The following is a 26,254-nucleotide window of genomic DNA, read 5'->3' on the forward strand; positions in this document are numbered from 1 at the left end:
CTCGTATAAGACTACTAAATTTGGAACTAAAAGACTTTTAGAGAGTTTATATTAACTTAAATATTGGTGAGAAATACTTCATTTTGCTAGATTGAGATGTTTAAAGAGATAAGGCTATCTGTCTCATATCATTCCAGCTTGTGTTCTCCCTAGATAGCATTATTTTGTAAGTTTCATCTAAAAAGCCTTTGAGCAGAAAGAAAATACTTACTTAAAATATTTTCTTACAAAACATGTGTGGGATGCAACACATTTGAAGTGGATCATTAAGCCTTACTTAGTACTTTACAGTAGAATAAGTCAGAATAATAATAATGTTACTTGAGGCCAATGTCGAGAGCAGGACTGAATTATTTGTGGAAAACAGAAACAGGGTGAAAGCCTCAAGTCCTCTGCATGTCCTCTGCTGTCACAGCTCTCTCCCTCTGCCCATTCTGCCATCACGTTTGACTCTGTCATTTCCAGTTTACTGGCTTCTGTGCGCTAATGTGAGGAGATGAGCCCTGGCTGTCTGCACATGTACTGCAATGTGCTCCAGAGAGACACGCAAAGCTCTGAAAAAGACCATTTGCAAATCAATTCATTATTCAGTTAATTACTGCCTACACAATTCACTCCATTACGATGCTAGAACTAAAAGTTCAACATCCAAAATTAAGAGGATTTTGTACATGGACATTTTTCGTGTATTATCCACCTGTAAATGATAGGTATTTCAACTGTGGTATCTTAGTACCACCGGTATCATGGTATGTATACTAGAAATCCTGTCTGTAGTCCTTTGTCTGTATTTTAAACTTTGTAGCCGCAGCAGGGAACATACATTAAAATGTGGGTAAAATATTTCTGATCTGTTTTTTTAAATATTTTTTGTGGAATTCTGAAAAAAACTAAACACTAAAAACTAAATATGACACGGACCAAAAAAAGAGAGAGGAAGAAAGAAAGAAAAGAGGATGGGGGTAAATCTACCCCAAGTGGAGGATGAGAAATAGACATCTCAAAGTATTTCAGAGTTTCATGGTCATCTCGCACTAGCAAAATATGATCTAGATATACATCTTTCATCTTGTACTTCTGGAAATTAAGGCCCCCCAAGTGTGATTCAAGAGAGTCTGTCTGTATCCAATCATGTAAAATTGTTTTGGACTGAAGTTAGATCTGTGAACAAATTACATTGTGCCTAAAAATTGATAGTTACTTGGGAATTGTCAACAAGAAGTAGTGCTTCTGAGTGGGGCTCAGCAGGATAGTCACGCCTCTAAAAAACACATTAGGTACATACACCCAAAAGCTCTCTGTAACAGGACACTCCCATATTAAGTACTGGGTACACCCTAAATGTTTGTGACAGCAAGGGTCAGGAATAGGAACTGCCAAAGTGGTGTTCCATTCAATATGTGGTCAAATGTAACGCCGGTAGCCCCTGCAGTGCACATACAGTATGCAATAGTATCAGGGCATCCAAAGTGTGTTTAATCCATCTGAAAAATAAAATAAATGATTTACACTCACAGGGTTAAAAGGGATTAGCTGGTGGGCTGTGTTTGTAGACGAAGAGAAAGTATTGCACCATACTGGTCTTAAATAGGGCTACCATTTTGGGTGGTTTTCTATCCTAAATGAGGGTGGCTGAGAGAGGACTGATTTTAAACATTTTGAAGAAACTAGACCCTTAGTAGTGATAAAACTATTAGATCAGCCACTGGATCAGAGGATAAAGCATTGTTCCCTGGAAACCACTCGAATGGCACTGAGTGGATTCTGAGATAAAATAGGAAAACTTATCTGATATCATGAGCCATATGCTTGATGCCGACATCAAAGATTTCACCATAAGTTTAAAGGGGAACTGCAATATTTATATTTATATTTATATTTTGGTATTAGAAAGAATTGGCATTTCAAACCCCCATAAAAGTAAAATGTACACAATAACTTGTAAAACCTGAATTTACATCCCAAAATAGAGAAAGTTTCCAGGTATGCACGGCTCCATATTCTGACATTCAGAACAAGGCAACAAAAGCTCCTTTGCAAAAAGGCCCCATTACATTATTAACAAGCAGGCTTGTGAATACATCTCTTTGAATCCAACAGAAATATTGCTCTCGATTTCGAGATGCTTTTGCCAACAAATACTACTTATTCGAATGCAGATCATGTTGTAACATTTCTAAGGTGAAATGTCTGCTGCACAACCTGTTCTTATTTGCTTGTACATTGCAATACATTAGTCATTGCAGTAACTAGTGAGCAGGAAGGGCTGTTTCATGTCGCAATTTGTGGGAACTCTCACCCGTAGCGAGACCAGGGGTTTGTGACAACATGGAGACTTACAGTCCTTTCACAAACTTCACGATTTTGTATTTTTTGTAATTTATTAAATTTTTCTATACCATCAATGAATTTATTTTGTAACTGAGATTTAACCAGTCTGAGAAATTGGGACTGCATTTCCCCTTCAAATATTTCTTGTAGACCAGTGTACGAAGGTAAAGCGCTTAGAACCTGAAATGAAGGGGGAGATATGCTTAATATTCAAAAGTTGGTTTAGTTCCAGAGGAAACATTTCATAACTGGGTACAGTATTTACATGCTGTCATAAATTCAAGATCCATTTATACTATATTTGTACTCAGTAAATGCTTCCTGCTCATAGATCTCCTCTTAATTTCCCTGTAATTCTATTCCAAAAATGATTAACTTTTTTTATTGTTATTAATGTAGGGAAACAGTTTACAATTTAGGCTTTTCATTAAAGCATTCTACTCTACCTTTAATTTAAGTTAACTTTCTACTTTCTACAATGATCTATGTCAGTGCAAAGGTATTACCTCACAACTAAAGGACCTACATGTTGACAATAAACAACCTGCAGCCTGCATCATCCTGTGTTTTTGAGTAATAAAGTGTGAAGGGCCTAAATACTACAAATTTCCTCTTTTACATTTTAGGCTGTTTCTAAAATTACAATTTTGATTCAGGAATTTCTTTTTTACTGGTACTTACTATTCCTATAGTGAGAATAAATCTTATCACCATACAAGTGTCATATTATATGCAAGTATGTTTCTTCTGAAGAATACATAAAGAAACCTGAGTAGAGTTTATATTCATATTTCATAAAATTGGTCACCATGTTCTAAAATAAATTATTCTTTCTCTGGATTCAGCCCAGAAAAGAGAGACCAGACACATTCTGGCACTTAAAGGAATGCCTAACGCTGACAAGCTGAAGGAAGTGAACCTTTTTAATCACTAAAGAGTACGAGGTGATCTGATACAAGTATTCAGATTCCTCAAAGACTCTGGCAAAGTCAACCCAGCTGACTTCTTCAGAATGAACAGTGAAATGTGTGCCTGAGGGCACAAGTGGAGATTAAAACCAAGAACAGGTGGAACTTCTTTATCCAAAAGGTTGTGGGAGTGTGGAACAAGTTACCCGGGCATGTTGTTAAAGTTATATCCTGGCTTCTTTCAAGAAATGTCTTGGATAAAGTAGCTAATAATTACCAAATGGGCTGAATGGCCTCCTCTTGTTTGTAATTATTCTTATGTACATGTTATTGATTTGCATTTTATGTTAATAATAAACTAGTAATTATTTAGTAAACGTATCGGTTAGTTATACTAGCAGTAATACAAATTTTAAGCCTGGCCTTTGCAGACCTGTTTTCTTTTCTCCACTTGTGAGCATTTGTTATATGTTTACATTTTCTAATAAACCAAGATGAAAGCATAATGAAAAAAGCAAGATTACGAAACCTGTCTTCTTTTCAACCTGTATCAGTCACTCAATTGATCGACCCCATTAATCCTTCTCCTAAGGCCCTGTGATCTGCTCATCTGTTACTATGTACAGTAAGCCAATCCACAAGCCTTTCTCCTCTGCTGACAAAGTATTTTGTAGAGAAAAAAAATAGTAAAGATTCCCGAAGCATAATTATAAACAGCAATTGACAATTTTGGCATGGGTTTTCGCCTTTTAGTTAACTGACCTAAGAAAAGGCTTTTAACAATGGGAAAACTGGGGAAGGTTCCTTTCTATCTTAACCTTTTGTTTCAGCGATGATCTTAATTGTTGTGATTAAGTTTGACACGGAACCAGTGGACACAATTAAATAAACAAGGTCTTCCTCTGAACAAAGGGGCGGATTGAAAAGGACCTCTAAAAGGTTGAATTGAGTGCAATTGCGAGATGAAATGAGATTGGGCCGTATTCATTTCATTCTCTGGGAGCATTCAGCGTGCAGTGTTAGAACCCAGCAGGCACTCTCTATCAGCTGCATTGCTCCTTGGATGTTAGGAAATTGTCACATGCCCCAGGAGCTGAATATAAATAGTTTGTCCTATGATCTGGTAAAAATGCTCAAAAATCTCTGTAAGTGAGCTTAAAAAACATTTCTGGTTGTACCGATCTACCACAAGATACAAGAATCCAGAAACAGTACCGTTATATTTTTTGTGCAGTCTTTTTCGTAGATATGTCATGCTTGGAATTGAGTCCAGACACTGTTTTATAAGTCAGTAAGGGTACAGAGACATCAACAGATGGGTACACCGATCTTACAGTCATTAAAAGTAAATGATCACAAAAATAAATGTCAAATATTTATTTTTTCTTGACAGGGGAAAAGTCAGAATGATGTGTTCAGACATATCTTGAACAGGACATGATGTCTTTGAAAAGAGTGACAGAATGACATTCCTGGAAGACTAAATTGGAGGATTGTTTGCCTTGCCAAGATTTGGCCCTTTTCTTGTCCTGAGTCCCAATGCATTCCTTTGGCCATGACGTCCAGTTTGAAAACATGAACAGTCTGAACCTGAACCCACTGGGCCTCCTTTCTAGTGACTGTAGACTCTCTCCTGCCACAAGCAGTATAGACCAGTTTACCCATCACCATGGTAAAGGGGACTCGGCTTACAGCTCCTTTTCAGGAGGTTCCAATGCTCCAGATCACTCCTCCCCCTCTCTACCAGATGAAATGCAGCCTCACAGCTTACATTACACGGACCTGAAGTACGTGAGGGCTGTCTACAATCCAAATGTCCTCAATTCCAGTTCCAGAAATGCGGATCACCTGTACAGGTCGGCAGAGGTCCTCGGTCATCAGTGTCACGAGGATTCCTGCCTCAGCAGCCAGTATAGCTCAGATCAGGGAAACAGGGAAATTCCTCCACAGCCACCATCCCGCCTGGACAGTTTCATAACCATCAGAAACTTAGAGAACAGCAGCGCGTATCAGAGCCCTGGCGGCCAGCTGGCAGAGACGTTTCTTCAGAGGACTCAGACAGCTAATCCTGCACTTGCCTGTCCCAGAACTGACCCAGTCTACCGCCGCAGGGTTTCGGAGTCTAATCTGAAGGACCCAGTGTACCGAGATGGTGCGGATCAGACTTTGGAGCAGGCAAAGTTGGCTCATATTTTAAGCAATCCATCCTTTATACTTCAGGAATCCTTTAAATGGCATGCTGGTGGAACAGGCAGCCACTCGGAGGATCAAAGCAATAAATGCCACTCTGCGTATGGTAGCGACGTTACTGAACAGGCACAATTGAGGGATTTGCAGCAGAACACCATCAATGGCAACATCCAACACAAGGGGCAATATTATTTTGTCACTGGTGTGTGTAAACCCACTGTGCCCAGGGTGAAAGACAACCTTTCAGGTAACAGACAAGGAGATTGCATGGGACATTCTCCAGAAGACCTTCTTGCACATAAGGAAATTGAGGAAAAAGCACCTAGCACCATTGATGAACTCCTCAACAATGCGAAGCACAGACAACAGCGGAGTTATGAAATTCATAATAAAAGTGGCTTGACGAGCCCAGGTTTACAAGCACAAAACAGAGAGGGTGTTTATCATAATAAAAACATGCATAGTGCATCGCCTATCTCTAATACCTCTGATATCCTGGATCAAAGCCAGAAACCGCAGGGCCGGGAGATAGGATCTGGATCGCGCTGGCACCACAGTAGCAACCATCACATCTTCTACTGTGGCCCTGAGGACAGTGTCCCACTGCCGGATCCAAACGACGAGGACTCAGTTCCTCCCACTCAGTGCACAGGCCAAGTGAAGACTGAAAGAGGAGACTGTGTAGAAAGAATGACAAGGCGGCCTTTGGGCGAAGTAGCCAATGACAAAATCAACAAAGAAACAACCCCTATGCTGTACCGTCTTGCAGGTGAGAGCAGAGGTGCTCTTGCATTCAAAACCTCAAAAGAAAATTGGGCCAAGATGAAGTGGAAAGAGATCAGATGCAACAGTGCTCCCTTTTTGAAACTGCAGCACACAGAAGCCACCTCCAGGGATGAGTGCCACTTTGGGACCAGAAACCACAACCTGGAAGAAGTGGCTGAAGATCTACAGCAGTCCCAGAGTGAAGATTTTAGCAGCTCAGGGTCCTCCACGGATGAATTCTACAAGAAATACTACAAGGATAGATTAAAAGATGCCCAGACCAAGGTCCTAAGGGAAACCTCTTTCAAGAGGAAGGACCTCCAGCTCAGCTGGCCTCACAGGATCAAACAGAGGGCTGAGGAGCGGCCTTCAGTGATGCACTCAAGATTAGGCTCGCTCTCGCATACTTCTCAAATGATATCAGACAACCCAGTGCTTTTGGAACCAGAACCTCCGGCCAAGAGGGAAACTGGGAAGCCTTCAAATCCTCTTCAGCCTCAGGCAGTACGGATCGGTGGAAGAAAGAGGCTCACACCTGAGCAAAAGAAGCTGTGTTACTCCGAGCCAGAGAAATTGAACCAGCTGGGGGGTTCTGCCCATCACTCTGAGCAGCAGTCCCTGGGGAATGAGGGGGAGGGCTTACTGTCCAAAGACGACCTCGGTGAGTATGGTCTGGTTGCTGCCAGGAGAAAGATGTTTGAAATGAGAGGCCGAACTATGTCGGCCTCAAGCATCTCAAAGTCCACGTTGAAACAGATCCAGCACAAGGCCCTGGTCGCGTACGTGGAGCGGAAGACTGGACAGAAAAAAGCAGAACCCCAACAACCTCCTTCACAGAATCCTGCCATGAGGCATTCTACTGCTGGGAAACCTTTGGAATTTGGGCCCAGGCCCACCTGTGAGAATGCTGTCCCCAGGAAGAAGCTCACCCGACCACTGTCAGCTGGGCGTGTCTTGGATTCGTCCTCAAGTTCCATCAGATATGCCCAGTCGGACACCATGCATCCTGTCGAACCCCGCTGCCAGCCCATCTGGAAGAAGATGACTAGTGCAAGTCCCAGGAAGATGTTTGAAACAACAGGACACGCTCTGTCTATATCTGTGGAAAGTCTCCTTGAGCAGTCAGAGCAAAAAGGCTTCCATCAATCTCGGACAACACCATCGCCTACCAATTTACAGGTGCACTGATGACTCTTTCACTTCCTTCTCTATCCATGGAAGTAGAGTTGTAGAGGAATTTATTGCCATATGTACATGTGCTTTGGAATTCTCTCTCAAGTCAATCACAGTACAGCAGACAACATATTATGACATATAACACCAAACAATCTAGTGTTACATTGCAAACATAATAAATAATAACAACAGAACAGAAGATCTACTGAGCAGAACATTAATCAGTTTTTGTGAGGGGTCACTAGGAACAGGGCCTAAAACATCAGCATTTTCAATCTAGCTGTCTCTGCCAAAATAGTTTTACTAGCTTTGAAGTTAACAATTTGTATGTTTGGTTGTATGTTTCTTCCTAGCTTTGAAGTTAACAATTTGTATGTTTGGTTGTATGTTTCTTCCAAGTATCTAAAAAACAATTACCTACTTTCTGCTCTCATTAATTAATGCATTGGGTATTTTTTTTAATGTAATTTCTTTTAATCTGGTTCCAGCCTGGGAGCCTCACACATAAAGCATCTCCAGTCAGTCACTCCAGGAACTCCAGGTGAGTGAAGCTGTGGAATATTAAACAGAAGTCATAATCAGGTTGCGTGTTATTTACTCCAGAGCCTTAGCTGGTTACCTTACATCCTTATCTGTCACATAAACATGAGTTACCCTTGTTGAACCTCGCATGTGTCAGTACGGGTTGTTCTAAATTAAAACATGCATGGACCGCATAACCTCTCGTTTGTAACCTTTCTCACACATTCGTACAGAGATTGAAAAATGACTTCCTGGGATCTGAGTAACTCTTATTTTCTGTAAGATGTACTGTACACAAGCAACATCCTTTGTTGTTGTTTCCAAGGCAGAAACACATACATTGTACTTTCCAAAACCTGCAACCTGATGTCCTCAGCTGGTGCATAAAAGGCAGTATCACAGTGTGTGACTTTTGCCTTTTATTTACATACACATTTGTATATGTATATTTTCACCATGTTACAGGCCAGCAAGTACAGATGTAATAGGGTTCACCTGGCATGGGGACAGAAGGCGATGTCACCTCTCTTAGGACCTGGATAGTGCTGAATTCTCCTGCCATCTCCTGAATTCTCCGCTGTTGGAGGAGAGGTGATGTGTGGCTTTGAAGTTAGTTCCCATGAGCTGCTGTGATCAAATCCTGACAGAGCTTTGGATCACAAAATAACAGGAAAAAAACAAAGCACAATTTATCCATAGGGCCAAAGGAAATATGCAGCTCAGCAGAGTTTTACTGGAAGTTTTGGAATCTATCATGCCCTGCATGAAATGTACATATTTTAAGAATTCCATTTTTTAAAGGCTCTCTTTCTTCTTATTTAGACTCAGTGCTTTGTCGTGGTAAATCCACCCCAATCTCTGTACAGCATTTAACAAGAGGTGGAAGGAGACATGGGAGGGTTACTGACCCATTCAAACCCAAATTTACTTCTCCATAAAACAGTGGTTAAAAGATCCTTATTTGTGTGATATGGTGGCCACAACTGAACACAGATTTTTCAATGAGGGCTCTGTACATTGTAAAGGTTGAGCATAAGTTCCTTTGATTTAAATTACCCATTTTTTTGCCACATACACCCAAACCTTCTGTTTGCTCTTTTATCGCTTCCTTCAATTGTCTTGATGAAGACATTGAAGACCCTACATAAACACACAAATCCCTTTCACATGTAGCTTCCTGTAACTCTCAATCACTCATGTAATAGGGATTGTGTTTGCTTCCATTTCCTGCGTGGAGCACATCGCACTTCTCAATGTTCAATTTCATTTGCCAAGTGGCTGCCCAAATCATCATTTCAAACTGAACATTTAATCCACTAGTTATACCACAATCTAAATCACTGATAAAGTTCAGGAGAGGAAAATGGCCTAAAGTGGATCCCTGCAGAACACCACTGCTTACATCTGCCCTATTAACGAGGTTATGCCCTTAAATTGGTCCATGTTCTATTCATTGACTATTTCTAAATCAATGTGAATCAGTTGCTTTGGATTCCTACAGATTTTATTTTGAGCATTAATCTTTTATGAGGGCTTCTTATTGTTTTCAGGACCTCTAATCATATTATGTGCATTAGAATTATCAACTGACTTTGTTGTCTGTTCAAAGAATTCTAGTAAAACAACATTGTGTCTTAAAATGCCATTTTAGATACATACAGGAGGCATTCTTCTAGTTCAGATTGAAATATATTTTAGATGGATTTAGCAGTAATATCTTTTGCTTTAATCCCATGTTATCTCACCAACCCTTTCTTTCATCTTTTACAGCTCTTTTACTGTTTTAGTAAAAGTTATAGCTACAGTATATAGCACTGTTATAGTAATGAAAAAACGTTTGCTTTATTTTCAGCGTCTGCTGTCGTGTACTATCTCTACTGTCTCTGTCACAACAATTTTAATATCGTTCCTCAGTTGCACCTGTAGGTTTTTCTATTTTTGGAGTCAGTCTTGGATGTGTTTGTTTTAGGGATGATTGAACCTTTAACACTAGACAATGAGTTTGGAATTTTCTTGTACATAAGCAGACGTTTCTGTACATTTCTGAAGGCATTCTGCTGCTATAATCATTAGTTATAACATCAATAAAGGTGAGTAATTCAGTTCCAGAAGTGGCCAAGCCACGACACTACCTCCACCATGTTTCACAGATGAAGTGGTTTCTATCTTTGTCTTACGTGTTCATAACACCTTGTATCAGAAATATACTGGCTCATCTCTGTACTTTTGACCAAATTGTAATCTGCCCTTCTTTTATTGATGCTGATGGAAGGATTGTCTCTTGCAGTGTAGCCTTTATACTTCTGTTATAACGCCCAGTTTCTGTGCTGTGGTTCTGATTGAATTCTTTTTTTTCCGCATTGAAATTGCTTACTTTTCCTTCACAGACAGTTCCCTAGTGTTCATGCTGGTTTTGGCCCACTAACTCTAAAGAGCACAGTGAAGAGCTAAGGCCAAATCCTGCACATTCACGGCTCTTATATGTGCACAATCAGTGCATCAGGAAACACCTGACGAATAAGAAACATCTGGTAGCAAATTATCCGATCCTTCCATTTCAGGTGCATATAAGTGTGGAACTCAAGAAGTGCTATTATTCTAAAACAGTACATAAATATGCAGAAGTAAAAGGTGACATTCTGTAATTTTGCTCTTCGTCTCAAATCCACATAAGCTTACGTATACAGAAGAAATAGCCATTTTTACTTCACTGTCCAAGTACATATGGAGGGCACTGTATATAGACAAATGTTGATTTTTTTTTTACTGTTAAAATATTTGAGATTTATGAAGATAAGCTCTATTGTGATTTTCTTATCTGATAAATTACTCAGATGCATTTTCTTCAATTAAATAAAACATTACATGAAATTAGAGGAACAGAATACATCGGTGTCCATAGTGTTCTAAACTACATGAAACCTATAAACTATTTTCTTTCAAACATCCCAGAGTTTCCAGTTGTGTATTTTATTTCTGGAAATTCACTTTTATTCAATTATCAGTTTTATTATAAAAGTGACTGACTTTTGTAATTTGAACCAGTTGTTAATTTGTTTGCCCGCTTAACACAGCTAGATTTTGAGGATTTCTGATGGCCCAACAAGGGGGAAAAAAGTACAATCCGTGAAATGTGATGGTGAGCAGATACAGTCACTGTTTTCCTTATTAAAGAAAAAATCACAACGCATTTGCACCCCTTGCACGAGGTTTGCTGCTACAGCTGGTGAGCTTATGTTCTCCTTCCCTGTTAGCTCCCTAAAGAAAGCTGAAGGTCAGTTGGCGTCAAGTGGCACCAGAGCCCCTGCAGCTGAGGGCAGACCAGGCCGCACCGTGACACAGAGAGGCAAATCCATGGAGGAGCTTGGCACCTCCCGTGTCCCTGCGACTCCCGTTCTCAGCAAGAGCTCGGAGCAGCTAGACCAGATCCACAGCAGGCACGTGGCATCGGAGCACATGCAGGGAAACGCAGCCTTTTCCTGGGAAGCCGAACTGAAAATCCGAGGCAAGGCTGGAGAAAGCAAAGAATCCACAGGAACCGGCCACAGTTCAGAACGGCACCTTTTGAAGACAGGGACAAGCCAGCACTCGAGGAGCAGTGACGATTTGTTGGGGGCCACACCCAATGGCAGACATTCCCAGTCATTGGAACCCCTTAACTTTGACATGGAGCCTCCAAACCTGGCCTCCTCTCCAGAGAGCAGGACTTCCTCCACTCCCATTGAGTCACCCAACATGAGCGCCCTTTTCTGTGACTCTGTGGAGAGCAGTGTGTTTTACACTGATAGTCCCTCAGGACAGTCCTTCTACTGCAGAAGCACGCCGGAAAGGGAGTCTGTAGCCTCGACAAGCACACACCTGCACATTCAGTTTGAGAACGGACCTGAGGAGAGCACGTCCTGCACCAGGTTGTCTTTCATTTCTTATCATTTGTGTATTACAGTATTAGAATTGCAACTCTTCCAAACAACATAGGGTGGTGAAGAGGTTAACATTGCACCCTTGCAGTTCTGGGGCATAATCTAAGTAGCGTTTGTATGTTCTCCCCCTGTTTGTATGGGTTTACGCTGGGTCCTATGGTTCCTCCCACAGCCCAAAGTCATACTGGAAAGTAAAATGCCTTCCGGGAAAATTGGCCTTGGTGTGTGTGTGTGTCTATCTGCCCTAGTGCCCCATTCAGAGTGTATCCTGGCTTGTGCCTGTTGCCTGCTGGGTTAGGCTCCAGCTCTCCATGGCCCTGTACAAAATAAAGTGATTAGAAAATGGATGGACATACAATATAAACTATGTGAGATTGTAAGCATTTTTTTTGTAAATATATTCACATGCAGTATATTTAAATAAGCATTTTCTATTCAAAATAACAATCTTAATGTTTCCTGTCCTGTACATCTCATGTGATTAAATATTTCATATAATGACAGATGTTTGCTTGACCTAGCAGCAATAAATTCATGATATTAAACAGATTTGATTCTAGATTAATTCAATGCCTAAGCAACACATAATTTAGTGATTGATGTTCACTGGTTTCTGCTTTCTTTGTGTAAATTGTGCTTTCTGTTTTTGCATGTTTTTCTGACAGAATGAAGACTACTCCTACACTTCAGACTCTGCCATTAGAAAATGTTATGGTTGACCAGCAGGAATCTGGAAGTCCAGAAGTCTCTCTCGGTAGAGGAGTAACAACAGATCCGAGTGCCTGGCCCACAGCAGAGGAACTGGGGAGGGCACCAGTTGAAGATTTTCAAGAGGGAGCAGCAAGTGATGCAGATGAACTCGGCTCGCCATTGCCTTCACTTCAGTCCACTGGGCAACAGCTAGCCACCACCTCTACAGATCCAGCAGAGAAACAGGTCCAGAATTCAGAGAAAGAACAGGCAAAAAATGACAAGGGGGGTCATTCAGAAGAGCAGCCCAGTCCCTCCACCAGCGCAAAACCCCATCTGCCAAAACCCGGGCAGTGGGAGGAGCTAGTGGAAGTGATTGTCACCAAGGATCAGTCGTTAGCTAGTGTTCTGGCTCCCAAATCCAGTCGCAGGACAACCGTGACTCTGATGGAGCAGCTGCTGTCCGAAGACACGTTGCTCATGGAGGAACATTACAGGAGGAAGAGAGCCTGCAGATCACACAATGGGGAGAAGTAATTATTATTTAATGTTTTTGTCTTTGAACAGTGATTGATTCAGTAACTGAAAAGTGGAAAATCTTCTCAAACAGGACCATTACTTCACAGTAGTTAAGCTATGAAGTACAGGCGGTTGGACATGATGTTTTTTTTGTTTAGTTTCCTTTGCACGTTAAAGTAGAAACACCTGTCAAACCAGTGTGATGAACAGTTAGTACATTTCATTTGGCATGTTTGTTACAAAAATACAGGCGACAGTGATTTTATTTTTGGTTCCATGACAAAATAATGCTCAAATTTAAGTTTACTTTATCATTTTTTAGCTCCAATGTCGAAGGAAATGCTGGATCCAGGATTTTGGAAACTCCCCCAAACCCTGATAACTGGAATTCTGAGGTTCATAGTGGGAATAGTTCCACACAGGAGACTGTTCTTTCACAGGACAGTGAGCTGAATGACATCACTGAGAAGAAGGTGATTAACTTCCAGATAAGCTTTTTCTTAGATATTAAAACCAGGACATTTTCAGTGAACAGAAGTAAATCTGTAGTACATCCATCCCTGCTACATCATACTGTACTATGAAAGGCCAGGTCTTTTACAAGTAAATACTAAGAACTAAACCACAGCATACTCAAATTCTCAAAGAAGCTAAGGATACTAAACATAGTCATGCATTCAGGTAATTTGCTCATCTTGAGAGCTTTTGTGACACTTTGCATATAGGATAGTATTTTCAGCTTTTTTGATTTGGGAAATAAAAGCAGGCTTTGAAATGAGGGGTGACTGTAACTGTTCTAAAAGGCCCTCTTGCCCTGGTCTCTCCAGAAGGAGCTGATCCTGTGCATCCAGCACCAGCTGCAGGGGCTGGAGAAGCAGCGGTCAGCGCTGAGGGAAGAGCTGAGAGCGAACGGCGAGCTGGGCAGTGCTGTGGAGGCCCTGGTCAGGGACAGCTGCCAGCCCAGTGAATACGAGCGTTACACACTCTTCATTGGCGACTTAGAGAAAGTGGTCAGCCTACTGCTCTGTCTGTCTGCCCGCCTTGCCCGGGTGCAGAATGCCCTGAGCGCCGTCGACCAGTTCACCGATGCCGAGGAGAAGGTGGGCTAGTTTCATCTGAGAAACATCAGGGGGGGACTTTCATCTCTACAAATGCTTTTTACAAGAAAACGCCTTTCTTGCTGTCCCTGAAATAAACACAGAAGGCATTGAAGGCTTAAAAAGTTGTGCACATATTTTTATTACTTTAATTTGTATTAGGATCAATTCAATTGAAACAATTTTCCATCCATACAGTTGTCAATGAGGGATGTGCTGCTCCTACAATTAGCACAGAAACTGTGGCACAGTACCGCAGTGTTACAATAACACTGATTCAGTGAGTTGGCAGGTCAGAGGAGCCTGAATGTCTTCATTCTCCCCCATGTGGACACTTAATTGGCAGTTCTGCTGCTGGAATGGACTGCTGGGTGCTGCTAGAATGGACATACAGTATATATGATGATTCTAAGTTAGAAAAGAAATTCTACTTTGTCTTTGTAATGTTAATGAGTAAAATGTAAGGGAATTACCCTAGAAAGCTGTAGGAGGAAGAACAGGTTCAAGTACAGTATGTATCTGCGTCAGCATGCGTAGGCTGACAAGGAACAAATAAAGGTTTATTCCATGCTGAAAAGAAAAGAACGGAAACCTTTCCTGTCTTTTCAGCATGGAATAAACCATTACTTTTTACTTGAAGGAAGAACTGGCCTACCTGATACTTTGGTTAACATTTCTGTGTTTCTGAAGTGACTCATCGAAACCTGTTTCAATCTGAAGGCTGTATTACGAGAGTGCCACCTTCTGGTTAAACAGGACGGTACACTAGAGATATGGATTTGAGGAAACATCAATAGTAATTAATAATAATTACTTACACTTATATAGTGCTTTTCTGGACACTACACTCAAAGCGCTTTACAGGTAATGGGGACTCCCCTCCACCACCAACAATGTGCAGCCCCACCTGGATGATGTGATGGCAGCCATAGTGCACCAGAATGCTCACCACACATCAGCTATCAGTGAGGAGGAGAGCAGAGTAATGAAGCCAATTCATAGAGGGGGATTATTAGAAGGCCATAACTGGTAAGGGCCAGGATGCTGGGGTTACAGCCCTACTCTTTTTGAGAAACGCCCTTGGATTTTTAATGACTACAGAGAGTCAGGACCTCGGTTTTGTAATTTAATGTCTCATCCGAAGGACAGCGCCTGTTTACAGTATAGTGTCCCCGTCACTATACTGGGGCATTAGGACCCACATAGACCGCAGGGTGAGTGCCCCCTGCTGGCCCCACTAACACCTCTTCCAGCAGCAACCTTAGTTTTTCCCAGGAGGTCTCCCATCCAGGTACTGACCAGGCTCACACCTGCTTTAGCTTTAGCCAATTGTGAGTTGCAGAGTGATATGGCTGCTTGATGTAGTTTTTAAAATGTAGTAGTTTAAAAAATATTTTTTTATTCAGGAGTACGTATTTGTTAATAATCCAAACTAAAGTGGTGTTTTGCAACATTTAGAAAAATGCTCACGTTATATTAGCCTTTGGGTATTCAAAATAATTATATGACTTAGATACAATTAACTAATACAGGAGCTTTTCTGTAGTCAGACCTTAATGAGGCACATACAAAGTCAATCACTTCAGAAAAAAAAATATCCCGGCTAATGGGGATAATTGTGAAGCTTGCATATCTACCACTAGCATATATTCTTTACGGAATGCCTAATCAACTTATGGAACGTTGATAAATGTTTTGCGATTTTGTCATTTAAAGCTCTGTTTCAGAAATAAATAAAATAATTCAATAACTCTGCACTGAGACCTCAGATTCTCTCAGCAGAGAGTTCGCATAGGTGCAAGGGATGGTCAAGGTGCAGTTATCATTCACCAATTCACACTAATCATGTATTGCTATTGGGAAACAACGCCTATAATTCTTCCTGTAGGGTCGCTGTATCACTTCTTAAAACATACCCCTTTGTTTTCTTTCACTTTGTGGAGATTTAATGTTAAACCAATTACCTCCCAATATGGAGGTATATAGAAAATGAATGCTGCCCAATACATTATGATTTGGCTGTATAATTTGATTAATCAATTTTGTACCTTCTGCAGCATTAGGATGTTTCTTCGGGTTTGTGCTATAGGTGAACCAGAGAGGAAAACACCAAACGACCTTTACTATTTGATGTCAAGTATTCATGTTCTTTGCAACACTTTCTGTCCCGTAGCAATCGCTGGATGAGCGACACCGCCTACTGTGCAAGCAGAGGGATGACGCCAAAGATCTCAAGGACAACCTGGACCGCAGGGAGCGCTTGGTGTCAGACATCCTCTCCAGGAACCTGACCCAGGAGCAGCTCCAGGACTACAAGCACTTTGTCAAAGTGAAAGCCTCGCTATTAATAGAGCAGAAAGACCTGGAGGAAAAGATTCGCATCGGTGAAGAGCAGCTCGAGTCACTTCGCAGCAGCATGCCTTTCTAAACCACTGTCCCCAAGCTGCCACTGTTTTTCTGACCTCTGCCATCCACTCCATTTCCAGGGCACAGTGCCTCCTGCTGGTGGACTACAACCACACACAGAGGCTGTAGTTAACAGTTTGACACTCTCCCTCCGTGTTTCCAACATCCATTTAAGGCACTTCCTTGACATGCAATTTTCCTTCAACGGAAATTATACTATTATAACTAGCTGTACAATTCTAGATTTTGGGAAGGCTTTTACTTGCCGAACAAAGAAGGAATGCATAATTAATTTTTGAGCTGTTCAAATGTCGATATCTTACTAAACATTTTAGAATTTTGGTTTAAAAGGCACTTTTGTAATTTATATGGAGATATCCGTTTGCAAGTGTTCATGTTTTGATACACTCAGATCTTATTGTATTAATCATAAATACACATGTATTTTATTTATTTTAAGCTCATTTTAACTGATAGATTTCTCCTTTTTTTCCACACTGTTCAATAGAAATGGATATTGTTGAGGCAGCATAATTGCAAAAATGCTTGCAGAATAATGCCCATGATCATCCATTTTGCCTACACAGAGCTTCAAAGAAAGCCAGGCATCCATGGAACTTGGTTCGTGGAAAGCACTGAACTTGGCACCAGAACTGAATGTGTTGAAAACAGTTGCTGTTATTAATTTCCAGTGCTGCTGCACATCTTCATAGCAGACTCGGAACCTGATGTTTTTAACACAGCACAGTAACGACACTTAGTATATGCTCATCACTCACCTGCCTTAATGCACAAAGACAGGGAGACATTTTGTCTTTCACCTCTTTTGTCTTGACTTGAATCACCTTCTTAAGAGCAATGTTGTCATATATTTTTGTAAAAACAACGTAGCATTTTGTGCATGATATTTTCTGTACCTTTGCTTGCTCATACAGAATGGTGTGTGATTTAAAAATAAATAAACAGCCCAGTTTAAATTTGGTTGGATGAAGGGTTTGACATAGTGTAGTTCTATATCACACTGTGATTAGACACGGCTATCTCACTGTGGTTATATTTCATTTTCTGAGCCACACATCCATCCAAGTGAAGCTTGTTGTAAATAAAAGTGTCTTGGTCACTTGGATCAGAAATTCAATAAAAGGATCTGTAATCAGTAAACAATGTCTGGCTCATTGAGATTTTTTTTCCATATGAAAATGAGATTTTTAATTTTAAATTACATTGATTTCAGGACCCTAAACTTTGTGGTCCATAAACTAGTGATGGGAAAAAATCAAAGTAAAATATATATATATAATGCTATTGTAATTATATAATGAATGTCAAACTAATTATTGCTGTATTATTTTAAAGGAAAAAAACTGTTAAATATATTAGTTGTATCTATCATTAATCCTGTCTTTAGATAGAATTGTCTGATCAGGCTATTTTAGAGCAATATAGGGACTAATCCCATAGTTCATAGGAGGATTTTCTTTATAATGTGACTCTGGAGAAAATGTAGTAACATAATAAAATGCCACTATAATTCCAGGGCCAAAAGATAAAGTGTGATGACCACAATATCTGCAAAAGTGTTTTGGAATTTAAAATATTTTGTAATATTGAAATATGCAATACTATATATGTGTATTTCACCACTAAATATTTCAAACACCTTTGTAGCATGATTTGTTACAGTGCTGACTTCATATTTCAGCATAATATCTACATGAGCGATCATTTCAGTAGTATGATGAACTATCATAATTATAAAAATGACTGTGGCATTCACTGTAATAGGATGTGATATATGGGTAAATGGAACAACTATCCCAAACGAAATTAACACCAGCAAAATAAGACAGATCAACTTCTTCACACTGCTCCACGCCATTTCCTTGTCCTGTTTTATAAGGGTTATATATGTGTATAATGTCTGCATTTTGTGTTTGTGGGTTGTTCTTGCTGGAGCTGGTATCCTGAAGCTCTAAGTTAGTGGATTTCCAAATGGCTATTTCTGACATTTCTTGAATCACACAAGTTTAAATGAGTTGCTACCGATTAATGGATGTGTAATTCATGATGTCCATGACTTTGTTTTTTTCTGATTCATAAGGGGAGAAGGGCAGTCTCTCATGTAGTTCTCAGACTGTTTAATTTAGCTTGATTGTGCTTGATTCAGAAACCTGTACAAAGCACCTAGTCGGTCTTGTGCTTTGAATTGGCTTTTTATCTGTCGTATGAAAACTATAATATATACATGAGACTTTTGTTACAATGTGAATAAATTACATTTGTTGACAAATTAAAGTGAATTACTTCTGTTTCCTGTGCGTTTTGTAGTTCTGCATTGGAACAGAGAATTTCTTCACCCTCTGAATTAAAAGATAAATTAAAAGTGGTCAGATTATGAAAGCTATGGCTACACTTAGCTAAATTTTTTTGACCAATTCCAGTAATCTTAAATCTTACTTTCACGCATCATATCAACACCCTTCTTCGGGTGTGCTCCACAGCCGAAACGTTGTGTTACTTTTCTTCTCTTTTCAGCATGGAATAAACCTTTTTTCCCTTTGCAGTTTGCGCAGCTACCTACTTGAATTTATATCATGCGTATACGCCTGCAGCTGAATTTCATTCGCAACACCTCTTCCCAGTTTAGGTGAATGTCTTGGCTGTAACAGGTCTAATTCATTTTTGCGCAGGCTACGTGACGATGCTGATAGCCGTACAGGGCAGCCATTGTGTTTTGTGTATTTCGATTCAGCAGTTAAGCTCCCAGCCGGCATCACGGGGAGTTGACAAAATCAGAAGTGACAGGAGGATTGCGAGACGAACCGTCCTGATAACCACAGTGTGCCAATTCATCCCAACCGACATTTTCCTTATTTTCAGAAAACCGTACGAAGCAAGCATACTGCATTGCAGTTTGGGCACAGATGCAGGTGTATAAACACCCCTGCATGAGCACATGTTCTGTTTTTCGTCACTTTGCAGATACACGGTTGTTCATTAGGTTTCATACTTATTGTATTACGTCAGAATATTTTTCACCGCGCCCTGTTAGTAACATTTGAAGGTATTTGAAACTCGACTGGAGCGCAGGAGCGGGTTTTGTAGAACAAACATACTCATAATATATATTATATATATAAAGCTGAATGTTATGGATATATATGGCAAACAATTTGGTGTTCTCATTAATTTCAACATTGGCAAAGAAACAGAGGACGGGTCAAAGCTGAAATGAAATTCAGAAAATTAATTTAAAAGTTGACAAAATGCCGTAAATACATCATATTCATTCCAACTACAGTAATGCAGGAATAATTATTAATGTAAACGTTTTCTATTTTATGGCACAAATGTGTGTTATATTTGCTTATGGCAACGTTTTCTTTTATAGCATTAATGAAGCTGTCAACGAGAGCTTCACTCTTCTAAGGAGTGATAGAGTTTGCAATAAGAAATGTCCTCCAAGGCTGATGACCTAATCAAAGAAAAACGGATAGTGCAGAGTACTGGGTGTCAGGGGACAGGGTGGCTATGCTGCGTTTACTGTGGATTTGCAGTTTTCAGCAGCCAAACCAAAATTGGCTCGATCTTTAAATGGAGTTTATAACACAAGTTCAGGAGGGATGACAACAGCCAAGTTCAATCACACTCAGCTATTAGTAATTTCTAATCACCCCGACATCATCTCCTCACCTAAAACATTATAAATACTATACCTATTCCCATTCCCTTCCTTGCATGTCTTTTGCATCCCACCTCCACCTCTGCAGCTGCCCCTTGGTCACTCCTCACTCTGCCTAGGGGTCCCAGCCTCCTTGTCCTGTGGCCATGAGGTTAGATTTAAGCAGGTCAAGTCAAATTTGGACTAAATAATCCTTTTAGTACACTTAATTCTCCAGTGTTATTATTCCTAGTGAATAAATCTCTTTAATCAAATCAGTTTAAACTCAGTGGCCATTAACAAGTCACACACTTCATGAAGTTCTTACCTACACAAAGATTGTGACTGTCAGTCTGGGGTGATAATTCCATCTGATGATTCTTTCACAGACTTGAAGACCTAATGACTCATTTTTATATACATTTAAGGCAATATCTGTCTTTCATGAGAGATGTTAATAAAAAAAACTAGATTAAGCAACAATGACCATTCTGTAAAATGAGTCAATGTATAAGTCAATATTTAACAAAACTCATCCTTCCCCCTTCTCGCAATGACAGACTTGTTTTCGTGTAATCTTCTTTTGACTTCACACCTCTCTCCACTTCACACCACCTGAGTGGCCTCACTGCCTCTCCCCTGCTCCCGCCTCCTCCACTCTCCCAGCTTTTGTTCTCCTTTGCTATTTAATCTTTGCTGTCTGCCCTGTCTTTCTCCACCAGAAGAATGCTCCATAGCCAAAATGTTGCATTTTCTCTCTTCTCTTTTCAGCATGGAATAAACCTTTAAATTGTTCCTTTGCGGACTACGCATGCTGACACAACTACCCACCTGAACCGATATTTAATCATTCTCGTTATGTTAGTGTGTGTATCATTATTCAGTTTTCCTTGTTCTTGTTTCATGAAAACTTCATGTTCAAATCAGATTTAATACTGAAAATAGGCCACACGTTCTCAGGAGCTGTGGAACTGTCTTAGACCACAACTCTGGATTTTGGATTTTGGGATCGGTTAGCAACTGGCTAGCAAATGGATTGAACACTTGATTCTTGTTTCTAAGCCTTCTTATGTTTGATGATCTTAGTCTGGCAAAGTCAAATAATGAAAAGAATAAAAAAAATAAAGCCAGCGGGCAGGTCAAGAGATATGCAAGGGCACAGGCCCTCTAGACAAGCCCAACTGTGAAGGGAATGCAGAGGTGGTCCACGTCGGACAGTAAGACTCTTGAGTATGAAAGAAGGGCTACTATTCACATAGAAACACATCCTTATGCGTTTCAGCAATGGCAGGAGATTTTTAGAAGAATTACTTTTTTTTCCCTAAATTATGATAAAAAAATAATTTAAATATATATTATCTTATGAAAATATTCACCAGTCCAGTACTTTCACCATACCAGATTATATATCAAATATATGTAAAACAGTACGATATCCTTCCAAAGTAGTTTCAGTCTGCAGAGAAGTGCATGCAGCTCTTCATGTTGTCTGACAGTGTTTTGTATCGCGTATCTATTCCATTGGAATGAATTAACCTCTCCTGCATATGTTTAAAAACCGTATGAGAAAAACCGATGTAGAGCAGCTCTGGAACGTACATTGTTCTCTTCTTAATTGGGCCTGTGAATAGTTCATTGTCTTCTTGCATATCGCGATTCCACAGGAATCTGGAATGGAATGGAGTCTTGTGAACTTTCTAAACTTTTATTGCTTACTTAAGAGGTAGATGTGCAATGATTAAAACTAGTTCAAGTCAGACGTTTATTGAATAAAAAAAAGGAAAATAATTCACAAGCTTGCATTTAGTGCACCACAAGTCCCACCCACCTGCGCTCCTCTCTTTCCAGCCCTCTCACACAGTTCCTACAACCACTTCAAGCTCAGACATAATCAAACAAGAGGGAAGACAGGAATTTAGGGAAAACAACACACTTTGCCTATACATGCCATGCTGCACCTTAATCAAAACTATCAACACAATCAGAACAGCACATACAATACAACGCAACTGAATTTTGCAGAAGATATTGAACTTATGACATGAAAATAATCTTCTGACTTTTTCCAATCTTTTAATAATAGGTTGCTAATGTTGTTATCAGTTTTACAAAAGTATAACATGACACTAAAACACAAAATATTATAGGAGCTGAAACAGTTACAGAAATGGACAGAAGTTCATACAATAAACTCTAAAGTGCTTGCCTGAAAAATTGGAAAAGTGTGTCTCTATGTGGGGGATGGTGTGGTTGAAAAGTGGTGGATGCATTATACCTGAACATTTCCTGTACTGACCTCGCATGAATATTATCATCTCACTGTTTATCTGCAGAAACAAAGCACATACAATTAAAAAACCCCATTGTATTACCTTATTATGTTAATACCCAAAGTGAAACGAATCAATGGATCTGGAATATCAGACATTTTTCTCATTAGTTCCATTCCAAAAGCACATTATCATTCATATTTGGATCTACTGTCCCTAAACAGTCCTCACGTTTACTTTAATCTCTGAGTTTTGGTTAATATACAGTAGCTCATTTTTGTTCTTAGCTAGGAGTTGCGCCTTTTTGATAGCCCCAGTAAAATCATGTATCCCTTTTTTACACATTCATATAAATCACTAAGCATCATTAATAGTTTATAAATTGTCAGTATTTAAAAGGCCCATCTTCCCTGGTGTTTTATATAATCTGAAAGAAGAGAATAAGAAAAATATTTTTCATAGCTTAGCAACTAGTACCTAAACTAAACATTAAAAAAGTAGACATTCAAAACACAACACATTAGTTGTTCTAACTGTAGTTTGTTGAGTTTTTACTGTCGCACAGTATACATTAAATTTAGTATACAACATTTTTAAATGGTGTGTTTCCATGACTGAGTTGGCACAGAATGAGTGTTTAATTTTAGAGTTCAACAGCGTGATCCTTATTGGTCTAGTATTGTTTTCCTTTGCAACAACTGAAATAATCACTGGTTAATTGCATTAATAAAAGGGTAGCATCTTCTATGAAATGTGGTCCATATCATTCTACATTTCACTCCAGCAAAGGATCTCTTGTTAGGTCATAACTAATGTCAGTTATGCTACAAATTAATATATCTAGCTGATCCAGACGGTTCCTGAACTTTATCCAAGGAAGACACTGAAATAATAGGAAAAAAGTATAATAAAATGTGGCAATGGAACACAAGATGTTTTAGAAAATAATTAAAAATTTAAACTTTTATTGTCATTGATAAAGAAATGCCACAGCCAAATGATATTAAAATATTTGAACCAATTCACATTACTATACTGAAATTAAATATTTCAGGTATAACACAAGACAAAGAGTAAGTTATACAAGCCTATCTGTAATCTGTGCTCCGCCCTGTGGTATACAATAAAACAAAATTGGGTGGATTTGGACTTGGAACTCTAAGACTAATATTGTATGAGTGGTGTTTGTGGTCCTCTGAAAAAGTAAAATTAAAAGTGAGCAAAATGAGTACAGTGTAGCAGATATTGCAAAACACTCAGACAAGGCAAATTCTTAACTAGTTCATAAAAAATACTTATGACATAAATTTCATTGCATGGCAGATTGACTCTTACTAAAAGCTAGCTTTCCCATTCTCTTTGTGCTCCCTGTCCCTTTTCCCAACCTTTAGATCCAGTGACAGGCATGAACTTCAAAGAATGCACCTAAAAAATATCATCACACCAGCTCAAGTCCAGTTTCTTGTAAGTCTTCTAAAAGCCTGTGCTAAAATGTGCTGTTTATCCTGACAGTACATTTCATAATTTAAAAAAAAAAGTTTCTCCCCATATAGAGTCCGGTCCAGGAATCCACTGAGACATCAGTGCTTGCTTACTTACAAAAATAACTCAGACACAGGTCTGCGCTTGACCATACCCCCCTTCCGCTCTTCATCCTGTTCCTCACTAATAGAATAGAAGCCTGGCCTTTGCTTGGCATGTTTCTTTTTAGTTCCCAAGTGAGGATTGAACAGCCTGCTGAGTGTCTGGCTCTTAAAGGTTTTGAGGTGTTCCTGAAACCGGTCCTCGTCTTCTCTTCTTCTCTGAATATTATCCTGATGCATTATGTGGGGGTCTCCTAACAACTCTTTGACCTCTGCTGACACCTTTTTCTGCAGATATTGATAGGGCTTCTTGCCACTGTTATCTCGGATGTGGCTGTTCGCACCATAGTCCTGGACTAGCGTTGCCAGTAACTGTTCGTGGCCATGTATGGCAGCGATGTGCAGTGGTGTGTAGCCCCCGTAGGTCTTGGCGTTCACATCAACCTCTGTGCCACCTCTCTTGGAGACCTCGATGATTTTGCCCACCATGCAGCTGTTCCCACTTTTGGCTGCCCAGTGGAGGGCCGTGAAACCAGACATGAAGTCCCTCTTCCCTGCCAGACTGGTGTCCCGCAGGAGGAGGCCATAGGCTTGGGTCCACTGTCCTGCTGCCGTTTTCACCAGCCACTCGTGTTCTGCCGGGTCCAGGGGTATCCCATCCGAGCTCACCTGATCCTCGCCTGGTTTGATGATCTTGGAAACGCGTTTCAAGTATGGTGAGTTAGGAGCGGCAGTTTCCTCTAGCTGTCTCCTCTTGGTTCTAGGCGACCTGTAATGTTCATGCTCTAATGGGCTCTTTTGTTGAAGTTTCTCTTTGTTCTCCTCACCAGAAGATAAAGTATTTATCTGGGGTGGAGGAACTCTGAGGGGAAGCATATAGGGTTTCTGAACTGGTTTTTGGTTGCCTAGGTTTAACGTGTCTCTGACCAATGACCTCTCCTGTTTCTCCTCCTGGTAATGAGCAGGAAGATCCGGCTGTGATTGTGAGTTTGGGGCTAAACGATCGGGCACAGCCACAATTGCGAAAACAAGACCGGTCTTCCCAGTCTTTTCAATTACGCACCCGACGTCCGCAGAAAATGTGGACTTCTTAGCCTTTGAATGCTTGTCCTGTGTGGTTTTCATAGAAGCGGCTTCGCTACCGTCAAGAACCGCTGCCGGGGTGTGTGACGAAGCCCGAGTTCTGTGTAACGCCAATTCAAGGAACGAATCACTCGAATTTCTCTTTAAAAAGCCTTCGTTGGTGCTTGAAAGCATTGTCACATTATTGTTTTCAAGGTCGGAAGACAAGGTCTTACCTACAGCACTTTCATATTGTCCACTGTGATCTTCACCTGTAGTAGGTGACGCCAATTCACTTATTGTTTCTGACCTCTTTTCTGCGTTGGAATTTGCGGGCACAGTTGCGTCCTCTTTCACCAGATGCTGCAATTTTTTCTTGATCACAATGTATTTAACCCCCTCGCAGTCTTTCACTACCGCGACATTGTTCACAAACCTTTTAAAGAGGTCTCTGTTTTGTTTCTTTTCCTCGGGATCGCCGCAGTTTAGTAGACCTTTAAACTCGCTCAGCATATCGGAGTTTTTAGCTTTGCCGCCCCTGTCCAACAGGAATTTTAAAACTGTGTCTTGAGTCAGAATCACATCCATTTTTTCACACCTGTGTGATACACTGTTGCTACAATAATAACGACTTCAGTGCAGAAAACACATGCCAAGTTCAACCAAGTTTCCTTACTTGCTTGTTTATCACGCAATCTGTAGTTGGTGTCTTCAGATCTACCTGGAGTTTCCGGGGAGAGTGCCCATCTGGGCTTCATTAGAATAATATATGCGGATAACAGAGAGAAAGAGGGAGGGTGTTTCGCGTCACAGTGCTTTCTGGTAAGTGTAGTCTATTGTATTGGCTTTTAAAAACACTGTTAGAGGCCTTTAAAATATGTAAATTGAGTTTATTTACGTCAGTTTTCAAACTTTAGGCAGTAGAATTAAACAGGGAATAAGTTTGAACGTGCAAAATAAATACATACATATATTAAAGAACAACATCAGAAAAAAAGTTTGCAATCAGTGTGATGGAGTAGTTTGAAAGTGTCCATGGGAATTAATTGTTCAGAGCAGTAGCCTGTCGTAGGTTAGTAGGATTCCCTCAAAAATCGCCTTAGCCCCAAATATCGTGAAGATTTGTGTAGGCTTGAAAAAAGAAACCTTACACG

The 26,254-nt window shown here is 40.2% G+C and overlaps 2 protein-coding genes across 4 annotated transcripts in view; one reads left to right on the forward strand and one right to left on the reverse strand.

Annotated features, from left to right (window-relative positions):
• shroom1 (shroom family member 1) overlaps positions 1-18,819 on the forward strand; it is a 40,348-nt gene extending 21,529 nt beyond the window's left edge. For all 3 annotated transcript variants that reach the window (XM_015349616.2, XM_015349617.2, XM_006631871.3), the window contains 7 exons: positions 4,633-7,373; positions 7,859-7,911; positions 11,147-11,800; positions 12,478-13,035; positions 13,344-13,494; positions 13,849-14,121; positions 16,292-18,819. In XM_015349616.2, coding sequence (XP_015205102.2) covers positions 4,779-7,373; positions 7,859-7,911; positions 11,147-11,800; positions 12,478-13,035; positions 13,344-13,494; positions 13,849-14,121; positions 16,292-16,546 — 4,539 coding nt within the window. In that variant the 5' untranslated portion in view covers positions 4,633-4,778 and the 3' untranslated portion in view covers positions 16,547-18,819. The remainder of the gene's footprint in view (positions 1-4,632; positions 7,374-7,858; positions 7,912-11,146; positions 11,801-12,477; positions 13,036-13,343; positions 13,495-13,848; positions 14,122-16,291) is intronic.
• Positions 18,820-22,453: 3,634 nt separating this feature from the next.
• On the reverse strand, positions 22,454-25,845 carry sowahab (sosondowah ankyrin repeat domain family member Ab). The gene has a single exon (XM_015349430.2). It carries the CDS (start codon positions 25,686-25,688, stop codon positions 24,051-24,053), a length of 1,638 nt encoding a protein of 545 aa, XP_015204916.2. The 5' UTR covers positions 25,689-25,845; the 3' UTR covers positions 22,454-24,050.
• Positions 25,846-26,254: the final 409 nt, after the last annotated feature.

The sequence above is a fragment of the Lepisosteus oculatus genome, chromosome 11, assembly GCF_040954835.1.
Source record: "Lepisosteus oculatus isolate fLepOcu1 chromosome 11, fLepOcu1.hap2, whole genome shotgun sequence".
NCBI lineage: Eukaryota > Metazoa > Chordata > Actinopteri > Semionotiformes > Lepisosteidae > Lepisosteus > Lepisosteus oculatus.

Excerpts from the sequence above, each read along its gene's own strand:
- sowahab (XM_015349430.2), bottom strand. The coding sequence starts at position 25,688 with ATGGATGTGATTCTGACTCAAGACACAGTTTTAAAATTCCTGTTGGAC.